This window comes from Leucoraja erinacea, chromosome 35 (genome assembly GCF_028641065.1).
Source record: "Leucoraja erinacea ecotype New England chromosome 35, Leri_hhj_1, whole genome shotgun sequence".
NCBI classification, from domain to species: domain Eukaryota; kingdom Metazoa; phylum Chordata; class Chondrichthyes; order Rajiformes; family Rajidae; genus Leucoraja; species Leucoraja erinaceus.
In genome coordinates, this window is record NC_073411.1 from 11,708,594 (window position 1) to 11,729,179 (window position 20,586).

Sequence of the window (20,586 nt, forward strand, 5' to 3'; positions counted from 1 at the left end):
ATTGGCTATAGGGAGGTTTCACGGCAGTCAGGTCACGAACCATGACCCGTACTGTTGCTATGCTACTCCAAATGGATTACACGCGATGTACTGCAGGTAGGCACTTGTTTCCGTTGTTTCCAGTGCAGCGGGCCCGTTAAAATCCGTTGAAATTGTCAATTTTTGCACTGTAAATAATTATGGAAATCGGGATAAGCGTGTGAGATATTTAGCATACTTCAGAATTCCAAACGAGAGCTGAAGGGACAACAACAGCCAGAGTGCTTGGCGAACATTGGCCGTTTGCTCACTGCATTTCATCAAGTAAGGCATTATTTGTGTTTTTTCTTGATTCCTTTGGCATCTAAAAAGTTTCAGAAGTGATAAATCTGGCTGTAATTTTTTTTAAATCGCCCATGGTTCTCATGGGTTTTTACATACAAAATGAAAACGCATCTGAAGAAAAATTTACAGCCAGATTTATCACTTCTGAGAATTTTTAGATACCAAAAGAATCACGAAAAAACACAAATAATGCCTTACTTGATGAAATGCAGTGAGCAAACGCGATAATTCCCAATATTTTCAATGTTTACCAAGCACTTTAGCTGCTGTAGTCCCTTCAGTTCTTGCTTCTCTATACCTTCATTTCGCTTCACTTTTGGAATTCTGAAGTTGGGTACATGTCTCTCACACTTACCCCGACTCCCACAATTTTTTTTCAGCGCAAAAATGCAACATTTTGGCGGGTTTTAACAGGTAGGAAGGTATGCGTTTCTAGCATTAATAAAATATACCGGAAGTGACGGATGTCTTCCAGTTGGATTTAGCGGCTCCGTGCGTCGAGCCCTATGACCCAGTGACCTTTCGTGCAACCTCCCTATATTTAAGAGGGAGTTAGATGTGGCCCTTGTGGCTAAAGGGATCAGGGGGTATGGAGAGAAGGCAGGTACAGGATACTGAGTTGGATGATCAGCCATGATCATATTGAATGGCGAACGGTGCAGGCTCGAAGGGCCGAATGGCCTCTACTCCTGCACCTATTTTCTATGTTTATAATTTGTTTGGTTTTGTTTGGTTTTGTTGTTCCGCGAGCATTGCCACTTTCATTTCACTGCACATCTCGTATGTGTATGTGACAAATAAACTTGACTTGACTTGACTTGTTTCTAAAAGAAATGTTTGAAACGTCTCAGTAAAACTGTTTTGTGGTGACGACATAATGGGGGAGGGGGGGGGTTGTACCCGGCGTGTGACGTCATAATGGGGGGGTTGTACCCGGCGGGTGACGACATAACGGTGGTTGTGCCCGGCGTGTGACGTCATAATGGTGGTTGTGCCCGGCGTGTGACGTCATAACGGGGAGGGTTGTACCCTGCGTGTGACGTCAGCGCGCCGGGCGGAGTTTAGTCGGCGGGCGGCGAGCTGAAGGTAAGATTGTCCGCCGCCGTTTGTCCGCTCCCTCCCCCGGTCTCCCCGGCCCCCAAAACCATCCTGCGCGTTCGGGAGGATGTCTGTAGTATTAAGAAAGTGTGTATGTATGTACGGTGGGGGTGGGGGATGTGTGAGGCGGGGACGGAGACGGACAGGACAGGACCGGGGCCGGGGCCGACACGAGGAGGATGCCTGGCGTTGTGAGGCGCGGCCGCCATTTTGCTGCGCTCTGGGGGTGAGTGTGTGTGTGTGTAATGGACGGTGGACTGTGGACGCTCACAAACCGACGGCTCCAGCTGTTTAGAGGCCACCGATTATCCACCCCCAGCTCGTCAACTTCATGTGCTCGACGGATCCAGCTGTTTAGGGGCCACCGATTACCCCCTCTGCTCGCTTACCTCCCGTGCTCGACATGTTTTGGGGAGCTATTTGGGGACTGGACATTGTGTCTTCCCTCATAATGGGAACCATTGTGGGGGGGGTGTTTTTTTATGTTTAAATGTCTTTATTACTGTTATGTCTGTATTCTTTCTTTATGTGCTGCATGGCAAGAAACATTTCACTACACCTAGGTGTATGTGACCAATAAAATAACCTTTGAACCTTTATCCCTGCTCGTTTGAGGGAAATTCCTCCAGAGGCCTTCCCTCTTCTTCCCCCCCCCCCCCCCCCCCCCCCCCCCCCCCCAGGGGGGTGTTTGCAATGAAACTGTGGAGTTAACTCCGGCCAAATGTGGCCGCATGTGTACCCCAGCCTGTTGAACTACTGGTCCTAACTGTTTATTCCATATGTATATATAAACACACACACACACACACACTTGAAATACACACTTTCGAATGACGCCAGAGATGTTTGTGAGTCTAGTGTGCCTTCCTCGAGAGGCTTTGATCGGAGCTGCTGACCCTAACCCTTTCTTCTGTCCAGCTCTATAGTTTCTTTATTGTCTCGTGTACCCGATGTACAACAAAATGCTTTTATTGCGTGCTGCCCACTCTACAGAACAATAAATAAAGGTAGACACAAAATGTTGGAGTAACTCAGCATCTCCGGAGAGAAGGAATAGGTGACGTTTCAAGTCGAGACCCTTCTTCAGACTGATGTCGGTGGAGTGGGCATTTTATTACAACAGAACCATTCACAGTGTACAGGTCAAAGATAATCCCAGGATCTCCACACACGCGCGCACACACACACATGACATCCACTCTTTCCAATGATGTCAGATATATTTGTGGGTCTACAGTGCAAAGCTTCACCCGTGAAAGGAACAAATTTATATTACTTCTCCATCTGAAGTTTGGACTAACGAGTAGCACGAAAACTTATATGATCACAAAACTTAGGAACAGTATTGGACTATCGAGTACTTCTCAGTAAATGCTTGATGAAGGATTTTTTATCTTCTTATTTTGAAAACTGCCCGCCACTAGATACAATGAAAATCTGTGATGGTTTTCTATGTCTCAATTAGTTTACGTCTAACAAGACAGTGGTGAGGCCACATTTTTAGAGTATTGATTTCAGTTTTGGTCACCCTGTTTCATCAGAAAGATGCTAAGTTTGGAATAGAGTGCAGAGAAGATTTGGAAGGATGACAATAGACAATATGTACAGGAGTAGGCCCTTCAAGCCAGCACTGCCGGCTGTCAATGTTGCCAGGACTCGAGGGCTTGAGATATGGGGAGAGGTTGAGCAGGCTAAGACTATTCCTTTGAGCACAGGGGTGATGGGGTGATCTAATGTAGAGTATATAAGATCACGAGAGGCATCGATAGGTTAAAATTGCAGTCTTATACCCAGAGTAGGGGAACCGACAACAAGAGGACATAGGCTTATTTACGAGGAGCCTGAGGGCAACTTCTTTACACAAAGGGTGGTAAGTTTCTGGAATGTGCCGCTGGAGGAGGAAGTTGAGGCACGTACTATTATAATGTTTGAGAAACATTTGGACAGGTACATGGAATAGGATAAATTTACAGGGATATGGGCAAAATGTGGCAGGTAGGTCTAGTGTAGATGGGGCATGTCGATAGGTGGGCAAGTTGTTCCCTTGCTGCATGACTCATTCTCCTAAGTGACTATATATGGCTGATTTATTTATCCTCTTCTCTCTGCATCAAGCCTCCATTAGCATCAATGGGAGCCTTTGGTTGTTCTTCCCCTCCTTTAACTATATCCTCTGCATTGGCTTCTCGTTTTTGCGTGTGTGTGTATAATCCTGGTATGGTCTTATATGTACTTTATTTAATTGCAGTAAACTATCTTCACTCATGTACACTAGTTGATAAAGTCTGAAGTGCTAAGCCATTAGCTGAGCACATTAAAGACCCAACAGGTTTGTGCAGCACCAGCCAATGAAATGTAAAACTAACCTTAAGGTTTTAACTTGGCAGCCATGTACCAATCAGGATGTATAGTAATACATTAGGTATCTGCTTTTAATTTTTCAAAAAGGATTGTTATGGCAGACCTATCATTTAAAATTTTCTATTTTTCAGACATTTTCTTGAACATCCATAATCAGGCATTCAAATGGAGGAAGATTTTATTGTCAGAATTCGTGGACTTCCATGGTCATGCACTGCCGATGAAGTGTTGCGGTTTTTCTCAGGTTTGGTGAATTTATGTGAATGGTTTGGAAATTTGTCTTTCCAGTGCAGGGGGTTGCCATAAAATTTGAACTCCGGACTGAATGGATTTTTAAATTAATTTGATCAGTAATGGTGTGGGGCGGGGGTTGTGGCTTATTTTCACACTGAAAGGCAGGCATCAAACATGCAGTAGCTGCCCCAACAGGATGTTTCCAACATTTATTTCTCCCTCTTATTTCCATGTACCCTAACTGCCTATTTTTATCAGAAGCCCATCAACCATTGATAGTATTACCATTTATTAACTAGGTAAATTTCAATAACCAAGTAACCAGCCAACATATTTAAGATAGATCTGAGTTTGATCTTACTGGAGCGTTCTTAGTTCTCTACTCACTTCAAAACTATCGTTGAGAGCATGGAAATCCTGGCCTGGCAGCTGATTATAACCAAAGGAGGGAATGCATAGTAGGCACTGTTTTAATTGTAAGAATTTTGCCATTGAGTGACAATGTTAATTGCTAGATTAATAAATTAATCAATTTTAAATGTCCTAATGTTCCCACTATTTCTATTTCCCCTCGGTTGGTTGATTTGACATTAAGGTCAGCATTAAAGATGGAGATAAATGATATTTGCTACCATTTATATTGCCTTTCAGTTTTGATGATGGCCAGCACTTTAAACGTGTCTTTTCATTCAGAACATAGCTTTTTTTTTGTTTACCTGCTTTTCAGAAAATATACCAGTAATTCATGTATTTTCAGATTGCAAGATAGTAAACGGAACTGGTGGAATACACTTCACTTATTTGAGAGAAGGTCGCCCAAGTGGAGAAGCCTTTGTTCAGCTACAAACTCAGGAAGATGTAAAAGTTGCGCTTGCAAAAGACCGTGAAAGCATGGGACATAGATACATTGAAGGTAAGCTTGTTTCAAATTGGAGGGACACAGCCTCAGCTTGGGTCTTTATTTACTGAATTCCTTGTGCTACATTAAGTAATGAGTGAAGTTTAATCATTCTGCTTTTGACATGAGTAAGTAGTTTTGGGGGGTGTTGATTATTCCAGTGATCTTTCGGTTGTCTTCCACAAATTCTGCTCTAAACATCAAAGCTCTTAATAACGAGCACTGAATCAAAAGGTTATTTTATTGTCACGTGTACCAATTAAGGTATAGTGAAACTCGATTTACCATACAGTCATACTAAACAGCGGATTCCCCACATTCCTCACTGCGATGGAAGGCAATAGAATCTAATCTTCACTCTTTATTCTCCCACGGATGGGGCAGTCGAACCATCCGCATTTGGGGCGATCGAAGCACCCACGTCGGGGCGGTGGAAGCTCCTGCGGCCTGGAGCTCCCTAAATCTGTCCCTAGCTAAGGGACCGCGAGCTCCTCCATAATGTTAAAGACTGCAGGCTCCCACGGCTGGAGGACCAAGGTTGATCCCCCTAACGGGGATCGCCAGCTCTACGATGTTAAGTCTGCAGGCTCCCGTGGTTGAAGTTCCCAAAGTCGATCCCCAGTAAGAGGCCTCGATGTTAGGTCGCAGTGTGGACGGAGATACGATACAGATACAAAATCGCATCTCCGTCGAGGTAAGAGATTTAAAAAAAGTTTCTCCCACCCCCCCCACATAAAACAAAGCTAAAGAGCACTTAAACATACATTTACCACAACCTAAAAGCAAAGAAGAAAAGGACGAGACAGACAGACTGTTGGCTTGACAGCCACTGTGGCGCCACCCGGTGGAGTTTCCTATTCATCAATTGCTTCTTTTCGTGCCGACTTAGAATGGTTTCTGCTTAGCTAAAATTATTTTTGAGTTTGAAACCTTTTCAATTATCGTTGTGGCTTACCCTCTTTTCTAACCTTTCCATTGTTGAGTTTTTGCAGAGTAGCTAATTCTAAAGTTTGGCTTCCTTCACTTGAATTTTCTTGGCATTTTAAGTGGGCATTGGGAGGGGAAATACCCTTATATATGAACTGTTAAGGTCCTGCAGCTTTCCCTGCATAGTTCCTTTACAGTGTTGTTTAAGCCCTATCTGACTGCATTTCCGATCTCCTGTATTTTTATTGCCGAATGGTGTTAGTGTTGTTATTGTTTGGTGATTGCCTAGGTGATATTTGTAGTCAAGATGCTGGCTGCACAAGAAGACGACAATGTTTTAGTGCAATTAATCAATTGTACTGGGATAGGTAATTGAATGTAGGGGAAGGTAATGTTTGCATGGTGTACTTTAAGATGGACCTGTTAAAAACTGACACGTTTGGCTGATCAGGAAAATAATGGAACTTCTGTGTGACTTATTAGTGTCAGAATTTGGCATACGTTTTGTTTGTATTTGAATGATTCGTGAATCATCTTATATTTAACCCATGGTACAGAATTTGATGGCTGGGTCTTGTGCAGAGAGTGTTTATGCAATTCATATTTTGGGATTGAATTGTGTTTCTTAAGCCAGTGAACTTTAATTTTAGTGACCACTTACTCTCCTTTATTGAAAAGTTTGAATCATTTAAATTGTTAGGCATTGAAATCATACATTCAATAATTAAAAGATGAGTATGGATGTTTTGAATGGGATCAGCTGGGTGGGAATTCGTAATAAAATTGTTTGTTTTCATTCAAGTTCAAGTGAGTTTATTGTCATGTGTCCCTGTGTAGGACAATGAAATTCTTGCTTTGCTTCAGCACACAGAACATAGTAGGCATATTACTACAAAACAGATAACTGTGTGCCATATACCATAATATAAATATATACACACATGAATAAATAAACTGATAAAATGCAAATAACAGAAAATGGGTTATTAATAATCAGAGTTTTGTCCGAGCCAGGTTTAATAACCTGATGGCTGTGGGGAAGTAGCTATTCCTCATTTAGCAGATTGTTCATTTCTTGGTTCTCTTGAATTTGTTTGGCTTAGCAACTGCAGAGGATGTGATTTTTTTTCGAGCAGATTTTGATCTTGAGCTGTTCGATTTTGAGAAAAACTAACGCTTGAATCTACAATGGAATTGAGCTGAAAGTATTCATAAGGTGGAAGTTGCACAGAAAAGAAAAAAAAAAGTGAAGTATCCAGGGAAGTATCTATACTACCTGTGTGTAGGAACTGGATGCAAAAGTGGGATATCAAAGTTGGTGTGAACAGTGATCAAAAGTCACAGTGGGCTTTGCTAATGAGCCTGTTCCATGCTCGATCTTTGAATCTTCAGTTTTGTATTTTATGTGGCAAATGTCTTTGCTCTCTGAAGTAATCCAGCAGATTATTGTAATTAATGCAAATGGATGTTTGGATCTTTGGTCGTTGATATTTCCCCATTGATATTTTGCAGAAATGATTGTAGATTAAGATTTTTGTTAGTATTTTAACTTGTATTTACAGTTTTTGAAACTAAAGCCACTGAAATGGACTGGGTACTAAAACACGTTAACCCAACTCAAACGGAATCAACAAGCGATGGAACAGTACGCCTTAGAGGCTTACCCTTTGGATGCAGCAAGGAGGAAATCCTGCAGTTTTTCACAGGTAGCCATTGCGTGTTTATTTTCTCCAGTAATGGAACACCAAATACTTGGACATATTAGCTGATGTCATAGTAATGTTAAAATAAATTGATTTGTGGGAAAAGATTAGGTGTATTTGTTCGTAATTTTGTATATTCTTTGTTTTGGGTGTAGCTGTCCAAGGCTGATCTAGAGTATTTTGTTAACTGGGTGTGGGATAGTTAAATCACTTTTTTTAACTTGGCACATAGCATTGGGCACAAGGGTTTTTAATCCAAAAGTAACGACTTTCAAAAAGAATTTCTACAATTCAGCAGTTATCTGCAATGAAGGCATTTTTTATGACAATGCTTAATGTAATTACAGCAAATGTGCAGACTACAGGAAACTAATGGCTGGTTTGAGTATTTGAGGAACATTGTAGAACAATGTCGGCTTTAGTCTAGCAAAAGGTATTGGAGCAAGTTTTGAAGGCACATTTCTATATTGTAGTGACCTTTGATTTTCAAAGTGAAAATTATATTTGTTGGCGAAATGCTAACGTTTAAACTAGTTTAATTGAACGCATTACTTTTTATAAAGGCACCTCGGGCCACTATCACAAGTTCTATTTTTACTTTTCCATGCCTCGATTTAAAACTTCATAAATATCAATCCTTGAGTCCAATTTTGTGAGCCAGCAGCTATAAATGTTATTTTAATATTTGAAGGAATACTTTAGAAAAAGTTGCTCTGGCATAGGAATTACTCAGAAGCATCGCCTTGTAAGTTCATAAATAACTTGGTGTTCCATGCATGTTTTTTTAAACGCATACAGTTTATCTGATTTTGAATTGTTTTCACTCTTTTTGTAGTTTTATAAATATTTGTATTGTAGAATTGATAATTTTAATACTAAAATGCAAGTAAAACTTATTTGGTGTTGTTATTCTAAACTATTCCTTCATGACTGGGTCAGCTAAGATTTGGGTCAGTTGTGTTAAAAATTTGGAATCTGATGTTGCACTGCAGAATGGTATATGCAGATATGTGTCTGCTGTCCTGAGTGCTTCTAACTTTGCCAATGTGGGGGATCTCTTAAATGTTGGGGCACTTAATCTTAACAGGAAGGGTAGCCTGGGATGGGGCACCTCTAGCCGTTGGCTACAGTGTTGACTGTTCCTGTCAACGCTACAAGCCTGCGCCGCCAAAAGTGGCATCACATAGAGGGATAAGAATGTAGTGGTTCTCCCTTAAATTGGGTTATTTGTATCCATGTTGACCTTTTCAAAAGAATGTAAGATTTTATTTTTCTGCTGATACCTCAGTTACTGTCTGTGAAGAATTTGTAATGGGGCCCAAAAGCCTGCAGTAATTATAAAAGTAGAATGCCTCAGACTCTTTAGATGATTAGTGGACTACGTGTACAAATTTGCCAGGAGGGTCCAACCATGCTTTTGAGCTCATGTTCTCTCCCTCTCCCCATCTGAAAGTACCAACTGTTTTGAGTTAAGTGTCACGTTGGTGGTTCCTTGCTCAAATGGCTACTTTTTCAGGTGTCGATAAAGATTATCAACCATGGGGTGAGGTTGAAATCCTTGCTGTAATTATTAAGTCTAATTGATGTGACTGGGTGGTAGATATAGGAATCCTGGCGGTTGTTTAGTGCAGTAAGAAGTTAGCTCTGGGGCCGAGTGATTTGACAGCTAATTGCTTTTGCAAGTTGCGCCATTGGCCTGCTCTGATTATTTCAAGAGATTAAGCAGTTTTGTTGAACTTGTTGTTGTAATTTAAATCCATTTAAATGTTCAGTTAGATGAAGTATGATTGAGGCACTAGTTTAGTGATTATTTAGCTAGTCTAATGTCCTAGCTAACTTTCTTCACAGTCAGTAACTTGGAGCTTGTAATGTAAGTGAGCACTTTTTTTTTTAAAGACCATGCTAAATTTGTGTATTGACACAGAATTTGCTTGGTGAATGCACTGTCTGTATGATGCTAATTATGTAAAGCAAATGGATCTGGATTGGGCTTCTGACATAACTCTAGAGGTTTTTTGCAACTTTTATCATTGCAAGACTCAAACAATTCATTCACTCAGTTTGGTACTGTGTAAATGATTTGTTTCCATAGCCAATTCCAGTTGGATATTGTTGACCTTTTTCTTGATTAGATCCATTAGTTTGGGTTATTTTTCTCCCCTTGGGTTTGCGGGTTTAAAATTGCAGTGTAATTTAATTTGTCACAATCCAATTAAACAATGATTTGCTTTGTTCATCCTGTGAGCAACAATGGAGCAGGAGAATGGATGTCCAATTAAGATGCTTCACTCCAAGTCACGCACCTGTTGACTTGGAAATGCAACTCTTTTGTATTCATTATTGATCTAAATCTATTGGACAGCATAGAGTAGACTGCAAGTAAAGCTGGTGGCTAGATACTACCATCTCGATCGCACCTGGACACAAATACTGGGCATGGCAGAGATGTCCACGTCCTGTGCAATATTTTTTCAAGAACAAATTAATCATCCTTTCATAAATTTTACTTTTTGGTTAGTCAATTGTTTTTATTCCAGGTGTAATGCTAGGAATAAGTTGGAATGTTGTCAATGTGGCTGCTTTCATGTTCCATAGCTGCATTTACTATTCGAGCAGGTTAAGCATCCACATTCTTTTCAAACTTTTTTAATTTGAAATTGTGTTTATTTTGTTTTTTGAATCTTTGCTTTATGTAATCAGCATTATACTGCCTATTGCCTCATTAGTCAATTCTGATATCATTACTCAACATTTGATATTGCTGTAGTATGTGTATAAGAGTAGGAATGTTTCAACTTTTAATATTGTTCCCCTTGTGGGGTATTTGTCCTTGGGTTGAAGGGTTGGAAATCGTGCCAAATGGGATAACATTGCCGGTGGACTACCAGGGGAGAAGCACGGGGGAAGCCTTCGTGCAGTTTGCATCAAAGGAGATAGCTGAAAAAGCACTGGGGAAACACAAGGAAAGAATAGGGCACAGGTGGGGCTGGACGGAAGGGTGGCTCATATGTCTTTAAGCCCACATGTTCAGGTTGCAGAATTAATTCATTCTTGCAGAGAAAATAGTCGAACCACCCACATGCCTTTGGAAAACAGTGGGGACTCAACTGATTTTTCTAAATTGTGTAAAAGATGTCCTATACTGTAGAGCCCTCAGTATAGAGCTGAAAGTTAATGACAAATGTAATCTGTCGGGCATTTGGAAATCTGCACTTGCATAATTTAAATCTCAATAATAAATTTGCAGAATTTTGATCGTCCAGGGGGCTCCACAGTTTAGGATTATCTGATGAGAATGCGAAAATTGCAATTGTTTAAATTTGATTCAATTTTTAAATACTTTGCTACATTTGGATAAACTAAATTATATATGCAAAATTAAGTTACATTTTTGTAACAAACCAATATTACATTGTCAAGCCTTTGTTGTAAACAATTTTCTCAGCTTAGTGCGTGCAGCGCACAGCACTGCAGGCTTCAGTCATCATCTAACCTAATGGGAAGGTGAGGACTAGTCAGCTTGCTAATTTGTATTTAATTCAACTGGAGAATAAAACATTTCATATTTGATTGAACTCAGTATTTGGATTTGCACTTGGAAGCGCCGGTTTAGTGTCAAATTGATGAAATGTAGCATTTGCTCATGTTGTGTTTCACAAACTTGCTCTGTGCTTTTTTAAAAGCAAAATGTCTGACTTGGTCTTGCACAATTTGGAATCTTGTCACATTTGTGTTGAAAGTCCAGGTTTGTGTTGGCCTCAAGCATCATGTCCCATATGTTTAGATCATGTGTAACAGGAGCAGAATTAGGCCATTCGGCCCATCGAGCCTACTCCGCCATTCATTCATGGCTGATCTACCTCTCCCTCCTAACCTCATTCTCCTGCCTTCTCCCCATAACCTCTGACACCCATGCTAATCAAGAATCTCATCTAAGGTAGACACAAAATGCTGGAGTAGCTCAGCGGGACAGGCAGCATCTCTGGAGAGATGGAATGGGTGACGTTTCGGTGACGAGACTGTTCTTCAGACAGACCATTCCTTCTCCAGTAATGCTGCCTGACCTGCTGAGTTACTCCAGCATTTGTGTCTACCTTCGATTTAAAGTAGCATCTGCCGCTCTTCCCTACACATAAGAATCTTATCTATCTTTGCCGTGAAAAATATCCATTGACTTGGCCTCCACAGCCTTCTGTGGCAAAGAATTCCACGGATTCACCACCATCTGTGATTGTGATTAAAGAAATTTCTCTTTGTGTCTTTCCTAAAAGAACGTCCTTTAATTCTGAGTCTACGACCTCTAGTCCTAGATTCTCCCACTAGTGGAAACATCCTCTCCACATCCACTTTATCAAAGGTTTACACTATTCTGTATGTTTCATATGTTAGGTTCCCCCTCATTCTTCTAAACTCCAGTTAGTACAGACCCAGTGCTGTCAAATGCTCATCGTATGTTAACCAACTCATTTCTGGGATAATTCTTGTAGACCTACTCCGGACCCTAAACTGGGCCTCTATGCTGTGTTTCAGAAGAATGAGGGACAATCTTATTATGTTTGATCCCCTCACAGAATGTTTGTCCACAAGATTAATTCCCTGGGTGGAAGAATTATAAGGTTTGGTGGAAGTGTCTTGGAAAGGAAAGCTCATTAAAAACGACAGAAATGTATTTTTGGGGATTCTGAATCTTGGAAAGCGTTGCCCCAGTGATATGTGGATGCTGAGTGCTACTGGACCACAGTATTGTTGGGGTTGGGCAGGAAAGTAGAGTTGAGGCCTATCATTGGAACAATCATAATCCTGAAGATAGACATAATATGCTGGAGTAACTCAGCGGAACAGGCAGCATTTCTGGAAAGAAGGAATGGGTGATGTTTTGGGTCGAGACCCTTGTGAGTGTGTGTGTGGTATGACCTGCTCTGGATTGTTCTTATTTCATCTTGAGTGCTTTTCCAATTTGGCTGTGACAGTGCACACATGCCTTTTTCAAAAGAGCCTATAATTTTTCTGTTTAGCTGTTCAATCCCTCCATTCCAATGTGTTCTAACAAGTCAGACATTTATTCTAATTTATAGATATATTGTTAACAGATATTGTGGATATCTTCATGGATATAGTTTATTTAAATGTTAATTATGTCAAGTCCAAGTAGATTGATTGCTCTGGTGAAAAGTTAACTGAGTTTTTCAATTTATCCGTTAATTAACACTTGTTACTATGATTCCCAGTGGCCTTGCCAGAGAAGATCTAATTTTATGGTTGACGTTGTACTTATTTCAGTGTCGGGTAACATATGAGAGCATTTGGAAAAAGCTGTTCATGTTTCACTCAACTAATGCAAACGACCACTAGTTTTCTGCCACTTAACTAGATATTAAAGTATGTAAATATCACTAAGGTGTCATTGACTGGGAGTCAAGTGTGCTCTATCTTTAATAGCCATGTTGTTAGCATTGATATTCCAGTCAGATTCTGTAACAGTGACAGAGGCTGTCCACTGTTCCTTGAACATGGATAAGGTGTTAACTATTTAGTACTAATGTGGCCCTGGTGACATTGTCTTGTAGTGTAGTTTTCTGATTCTTTTCACCAGAGGAATCTACAATTGTGTGATTAACATTTTAAACTGATTTTTAATATGGTCATGGCCATAAAGTAAATGTATTAATTGTGGCTGTTCAGGTATATTGAAATCTTCAGAAGCAGTCGAGGAGAGATTCGAACTTATCAGGATCCTCCGCGAAGGTTAATGGGACAACGTCCAGGACCATATGACCGACCAATGGGTGGAAGAAGTGGCTATGGTGGTCCAGGCCCTATGCGAGGGGACATGTATGACCGTTCACGCCGAAACTCTGCTTATGGCGGTGGTAAGATTAAGTTTTTTAAGTCCGCAACTTCAAACGACTGTTTAACTGAAATGCTGTGTGTTAATAGGCATGATTTTTTACTCTGCCTATTTTTCCCCATGCTTATCCATCTTGGATTTGTACCAAATGAATGGGTAATCATGATAGTGTTGACTTGGTCTTATCCAGGCATTACTGTTCATTGATACTTTAAACAAGGGAGGGCACAGCTTGTGTTTCGTACAGACTGTAAAGTTTATTTCTCCTCCAGGCTACGGCAACTATGAGGATTACGGTTATAATGATGGTTATGGGTATGGACGTGATGGATATGGACACAATATGAGAGCAGTTGGAATGATGGATAGAGGTATGAATCTCGTGTTGGCTTCAGTTTTTTTTTTGTTCTGCATGTTGTGGATAAGATATGGTTATATAGAGCGGGAGCAAATCTTTCAACCCACTTGAAGACAAAGTGCTGGAGTAACGCAGCGTCTATGGAGAATATAGATAGGTGATGTTTTGGGTTGAGACCCTGAGTTAATCCAGCACTTTGTCCTTTTGTGTATTAACCTGCATCTGCAGTTCTTTGTTTCTATATTTCAACCCAGTGTCCACAATGACGAGGCATTGATTTATACAAATTCTACAGCGTTCCCTGTATTTGATCACTCCAGTGCACCTACTGGCACATCCTTGGGATGTGGTCACTGGGGGAACATAAGAACTTTGCATAGCACTGAAGGTTAAGATTGAAAATGGATGAATGGTAGTGTAAAGCCACAGCTCTATGAGTTGCCCATACTGCATTTCTGACCTGCCGCCCAGTGAAGCTTGTTTTTGTTTTTTAACTGGGGGGGTAAAGAAAAATTCCGCCTTTGAATAAGACACTCAATTACACCAAGTGTGTTTTAAATAATTTGATCTTGGAGTTGCATGTTCAGTGTAGTTGGGGGATTAGATGTGTAGCATTGTCGTTGTCTCTGTACTGTACACTGACAATTAAATTGAATCTGAATCTGAATTGGGGAAGTTCTTCTCTCTGAGGGAGACCTGCTCGAATATAACTAGATAATTAGATTGATTTGTATTTTTAAATGTTTCATCGTTTTGTTCTAGACTTGGTGGTTTCTGGTGTTTTGAATGCTATCTATCTTTGTTGTTTGCAGGGATGAGTAACCGTGGTTATGGTGGAGCAGGAGATGCCAGTCCACTTTTCCAGAACGGTACAGGTCATTATGTACACATGAGAGGACTACCCTTTAGAGCTTCGGAAGGTGATGTTGCCGATGTAAGTGGCATATGGGGAATTGTATTTAACCTAATATGGGAAATGCTTGGTAATATCTTGGTGGCATTTTCCATTACATTTGAGATATGATTGTTGATAACTTGAGATAGAAGAGAGCACTAAAGCACTTGCTGGAGTGGGATTTCACTCAAAAACATCTCGTGCTAAATATTGGATGAAACTCCTGTAATATCAAGGGCCCACAGTGGAAAACTTCACTGGCATTATCACTGATTTATTTACTGCTTAGTTCTGCAGTTGAGACTATATGTTGCTGCATTTCACGCTGGGATAAGAATATTTACCAGGATATGCTTTGTACAGATATAAATAAGGTGCCTATTTCTAGTGTCAGTTCTGTGTTGGCATGGGTGGAAAAAATTATTCTTGCTATTTATTACTGCTCAATTTTTTCTCTGCAGTTTTTTTCACCGCTCATTCCCGTCAAGATCAACTTTGAATATGGGTCTGATGGGCGCCTGACTGGAGAAGCTGACGTTGAGTTTGCCACTCATGAAGATGCTGTTGCAGCCATGTCTAAAGACAGAGCACATATGCGTGAGTGATTAAAATCATAAGTTGCTGGAGCAGGATTAGACCATTCGGCACATCAAGTATGCTCCATCGTTCAATCATGGCTGATCTGTTTCCCTCGCAACCCCATTTTCCTACCTTCTCCCCAGAATACCCTTGCTAATCAAGATTTGTGCAGTTTTATAAATGTTAACCCTATTATATTATAAGTGTACTGCTCAAAGCTGGCGAGTCAATTTGAGCGTACAACCTTGCAGCAGAGGTCGTTAGTTAGTCTCTAACCGTTATAGTTCAAGGTTTATTAATGAAAGCTAGCTGACAGCTGCATTCCTCATTTGGGTTATGGTGTCATGTGTAGTTATGAATTTACCTTTTGTCTTTATTTTGCCCTGCTCCAACTTTTCTAATTCCAATACCAATTCTCCGTCTACACCGCATCTGCACCCAGGGTGAGGTTTTCCATGCCAGGTCATCGGAGATATGCTAATTATTTTGGGAACGGGGAATTCCCCCCCCCCCTCCATTACAGATGTCACTAGGGTCTCCTCGATATCCCGCAGCCCCGCTCTTGCTCCCCCTCGCCATCTCCAACGGGATCCCACTACTGACCATATTTTCCCAGCTCCACTGCATGCTGCCTGTCCCTCTGAGTTACTCCAGCATTTTGTGTCTACTACCAACTTTCCAAATTCTGTTGTATTGTCATTATTCAAGAGTGGGCTAATTAATTTTGACCACATTGCTTATTCTGAGACTGCTGCTTTGCAATTACAAGGTATTATTTTTTGCCTTTTTAGAACATCGGTATATTGAGCTCTTCCTGGATTCTACTGTCAATATGGCAAGTGCTTATGGAGCTCATCGAATGAGTGCTATGGGCCTTGATCATTACGCTACAGGTAAATTGTCAATTCTTGTTCGAACTTGACAATTGGTAAATGGTGCTTGAGAATGTAATGAGTGTAAGGATGAACGAATGTTCAGTTTGTTTAGCCATTTATTCCCCCACATCTCAGCTTTCTGGAAACTGGCAGCTGACACTTCTGCTTATTGCACCTTCAAGATATAAAGCATGGGAACATAAAACATTTAAAACTATCAACCGTTAGAATTAGGCACAAACTTAAGATGTCCTAGTTCTAAATTCACTTTACAAGACAGAGCTAAATTGGAGATAATTGAAATGATCTTTAATTGAAATAGTTATGCCCTCAAGCTTCCTTGGTTTCTGTGTTCAAATTAATTCCCATTTTTTCAATTAATGTGGGTAGGTGTTATTCTGGCTAGAGGTCTGGCCTGCAGGAATCTGTGCTGTACCATGGTTAGTGATGGAAATATATTATTTGGATGTAAATGTAGATAGGTTGGTTAGTAAGTTTGCAGATGAGACAAATTGGTGGAGGTGCAGGCTGTCAAAGTACGCAGGACATAGATCGGCTACAGAAATGGGTGGAGAAGTGACAGAATCCGAGCAAGTGTGTGTTTTGATGATTTAGTAGTTTGATTTAAATGGAAAAGTATTCAGTTAATGGCAAGACTCTTCTTGGGTTCCATGTCTGTAGCTCTTTTAAAATGGCAACACCTCGTGGTAAAGAAGGCATCTGCTTGCCTTCATTGGGTGGGACATAAAATAGAAGCCAGGAAGAAATGTTGCAGCTTTGTTGGATTTTGCCTAGATTCCATTTGGCGTATTGTGTGCAGTTCTGGTTGCCCCATTAAGAGAAGTTGTGGAGGCTTTGGCGAGGATGCAGAATATAAGGAGAGTTTGGACATCTGAGATGTTGGTGTTTTGGGGAATCCTCGTTGATTGTATAAAATTGATAGGCTTGGGTAGGTTTCTCGGTCAGTATCTTTTTCCAAGGATGGAAATTTCAAAGATTAACGTGTCTAATTTTACGGTGAGGTGCGCTGTTTAAAGGAGTTGTGCAGAGCAAGTTTTATTAAATGGTACACAAAAATGCTGGAGAAACTCAGCGGGTGCAGCAACATCTATGGAGCGAAGGAAATAGGCGACGTTTCGGGCCGAAACGTTGCCTATTTCCTTCGCTCCATAGATGCTGCTGCACCCGCTGAGTTTATCCAGCATTTTTGTGTACCTTCGATCTTCCAGCATCTGCAGTTCCTTCTTGAACATGTTTTATTAAATGACAGGTGTCTGGAATGCACTGGTGACGGAGGGAAATATGGAAGTGGCATGTAAGATACTTTTAGATAGGTGCATGTATATGCAGGGAATGGGAGGGTATGGGTCACATGCAGGGAGAGGAGATTAGTTTAACGTTAGATAACGTTCTGCAAGAACATTGCAGGCTGATGGGATTGCTCCTGTTTTATCTGAGCAATTGAAGTTATTCTAGAGTTGTTTGCTTTAAGAATACGTACATCTAGTAAGACTCCACTAATTCAGCATCCTTGCTGCTAGGCTCGCTGGCAGATTTACCAGTCTGTTGGATATTACTCCAAATACCCTATACTTGCCGATTTGTACCCTAGTGAAATAATCCAGTGAGTTTAAAGGGACTACAAGAAACTGCTCTTGTGGGCTAGTTGGATAGCAGGTTACCAATTTTACTTTGTGCCTGTGTTATTGTCCTGTTGATGTTGGCATTTCATGGCTGTGGTGGCATTAAGAGAAGTTCTTAATTCATGTTAAATTGCAAGGTTGAACTATGTTGCACTGAAAGGGCAAGTGGCTGAATTGCAAATAACTTTAGTGCAGAAAGCAAATTCCTATCATTGTCCTTTTCTTTTAACGCACAAAGAGAAGATAACTTTACTAAACACATTTGCGGCTCTTAAGTGGCATGCAAGTTGTCAAGTATGTGGCATGTGTTTCAGAGCAGTTGAATGGGTATTGCTCTTTATTAAAGAGAGGGTGAAATTAATGAAACATCTGTTTCAATTATTTTTGACAGGTAATCAAGGAGGCTATGGGCATAATGGTCAGGGTATGGGAAATAGCTATGGCAACATGGGAAATAGTTATGCAGGCTATGGAAATTCTGGAACCACACGTGGATACGGTAAGTGAAGATCTTCTCTTGAGGACAGCTTTGGGGAGTTGTTGGTTACTAGAGGTTATCGTAACATTCTTGTTGAAAATGGGCGAGGGTGGGTTGGTGACCCAATTGATTGCAGGTCATTTCATGAACAGTAAAGAGAGACAAAATGCTGAGTAACTGGGATTGGTCGCATTTCTGGAGAGAAGGAATGAGTAACAATACAGGGTTTTTGGGTGGATTTTGACCAAGTCGTCACTTATTCCTTTCCTCCATAGATGCTGCCTGTCCTGCTGAGTAGTGCTGGTATTTAGTTTTTCAATGTAAACCAGCATCTGCAGTTGTATTAACATACATATTTCAACGATTGCATCCCTTGTATTTTTATGGAGGCTTTCTGCGTCTTGAGCTTCAAACATTGCACAAGTTGAACAATTGTAACTCTGCAAACGGATATTTTGGGATAAGTTTTATGTTTGAATTTCAGGCTATGGTGGTTTATCAGGATATTCCAGTAATGCAAGTCAGAACATGGGAATGGGTAACTTGGACGCTAACATGACTGGATGGAGAATGTAACCTGTTTCGCAACTGGTCCTTGAGTCTAAAGCTTCAAGAACCTAATCTGCCACAGTTTCATAATGGATGACCAATGCAGCAACACTGCTATTTTCTTCCAAGATCAAAAGCAGTAATATTTTTACTAATAGAGCTACTTTGCAATTCTTTTTATTTTTTTACATGTTTTGGTGTAAAAGTCTGGAAATGTTGCCCAACATTGGGTGACTTAATTTGTTTGAAGCTTCAGGTATTTTGCCTGATGCCACGGGGGGGAGAATTTGTTTTTGATAAATTTTGACTCGAGTGAATGTGGCAAATCAAAGTAAACATCTAGTGCAAAGCTTTCTTTTGACCTTGTGTTTGTTTTAAATCTAACTTGGATCATTTAAAGCTCAAATGAGCAGGTTGTGTGATTGTAAGTTATCTTCTACTTTGGTGGTACCATTGGAAATGGAGAGGTTCGATAGTATTTTTGTCAATACTATTACCAGAACATCAACTGAAATGTCTGTAAATTTGCTCCGTTGTTAGCACATATGCATTAATGGGCATTAGGTAAAACATCTTCTGTGTTCTCTTCTGAAAGCAGTTTTTATACCATGTTTTCTCTTCAGCCCAGTAATGTTCCACGTTCTAGTTTGTTGAATTTTTTTTTTTTTTTTTTTTTGTGTGTCATCCTGTTCACATTTTCTCCGTTGCCCTCTCCCCATTTAGTTCTGACATTCAGTCGGGTTCAGATAAAGCAGCTCCCAGCATTTTCATTTTGGCTTCGATTAAAGCATTTCGCCCAGTTTCGACTTTCTGGAATGCACTTGCGATTAAGCTGGCGAGCAAGTGTTGGGGGTTGAGTTGTCACCTGTCCACTTCAGCTGATTCTTTGGCATTGGAGTTCAACAAAACATGTTTTTCCCAGCAGTTGCTATGTTAATTTTTTCTATCTGGTTCACATGGTATTTTAACCTTGATTCTTAATTTTTTTGGATTGTTAGCATGTAGTTTTAAAAATGAGAAGTATCTTTGTATCTTTTTACAGGTGCTTCTTGAGTTACCATTCTTTGACCAGTAGGATCGATTGACTTTGATACTTCAATGTGCAGCTTCTGAAACATGCACGTTTTGTCAAACATTTGTGAAAGATGATTTACTGTACATTTCTAATGGTAAATATAATAAAGTAATTTCAGAACCAATGTGCTACTGAGATTTGTTCACGGTGTGAAAGGAAAAGTTGCTCAAATGAACCAGTTAAGTTTCTTTGCAAAGAAAATGTAAGCTTGCACAGCGAGTCTTCTGCCCTTTGCATGGTGAAAGCTGAAGCTTTCAGGAACTGATACACCTGTGGGAATGCTATCTGCACAACTTTAGTGCCACGCTTGGTGTGATGACTTTTTTTTTAACCGTCCAAGTGTCTTTTGGCAAAATGTTACCCTTAAATCTTGCCCCCTTTTAAATACTTGGGGGAGGGGAGGGGAGACTGGCTACACACCTTTTACCTTATCTCATGTCCCTCTTTAACCCTCCTGATTTCCCTTTTAAAGTGTATTTTTACATCCTCTATACTCTGACGTATTCTAAGTGATAAGGGGAGTAATTTGAGCAGGGCGCCTCTTGCCAAATACGTAAATTAAAAACTTGAAAATCTGTAATAAAATGCTGTGAAAACTCAACGTCAGGCGGCACCTGTGAAAAGGGTCAACATTTCAGCTCTTTGTTAGAACTGGGAAAGAGAGAAATGCATGTTGTGAGAGAAGGTGGGGAGGGCTCTATCCACAAGCCTGGAACCCCAGTGTTTGATGGCTCTCCAGTT

General features: G+C 40.5%; 1 protein-coding gene across 2 annotated transcripts; it reads left to right on the forward strand.

Moving 5' to 3' along the window:
* Nucleotides 1-1,359: 1,359 nt before the first annotated feature.
* LOC129713331 (heterogeneous nuclear ribonucleoprotein H2-like) lies at nt 1,360-19,969 on the forward strand. Of its 2 annotated transcripts, XM_055662308.1 has the most exons (12): nt 1,360-1,410; nt 3,915-4,027; nt 4,775-4,930; nt 7,405-7,548; nt 10,387-10,525; nt 13,228-13,415; nt 13,666-13,764; nt 14,564-14,685; nt 15,108-15,243; nt 16,017-16,118; nt 18,135-18,242; nt 18,706-19,969. In XM_055662308.1, the coding sequence occupies exons 2-12, from the start codon at nt 3,949-3,951 to the stop codon at nt 18,795-18,797; spliced, it is 1,365 nt and encodes a 454-aa protein (XP_055518283.1). In that variant the 5' UTR covers nt 1,360-1,410; nt 3,915-3,948; the 3' UTR covers nt 18,798-19,969. The 2 variants fall into 2 exon arrangements, with proteins under 2 accessions (XP_055518283.1, XP_055518284.1); XM_055662309.1 differs by lacking the exon at nt 18,135-18,242 and having other exon boundaries at nt 1,362-1,410.
* Nucleotides 19,970-20,586: the final 617 nt, after the last annotated feature.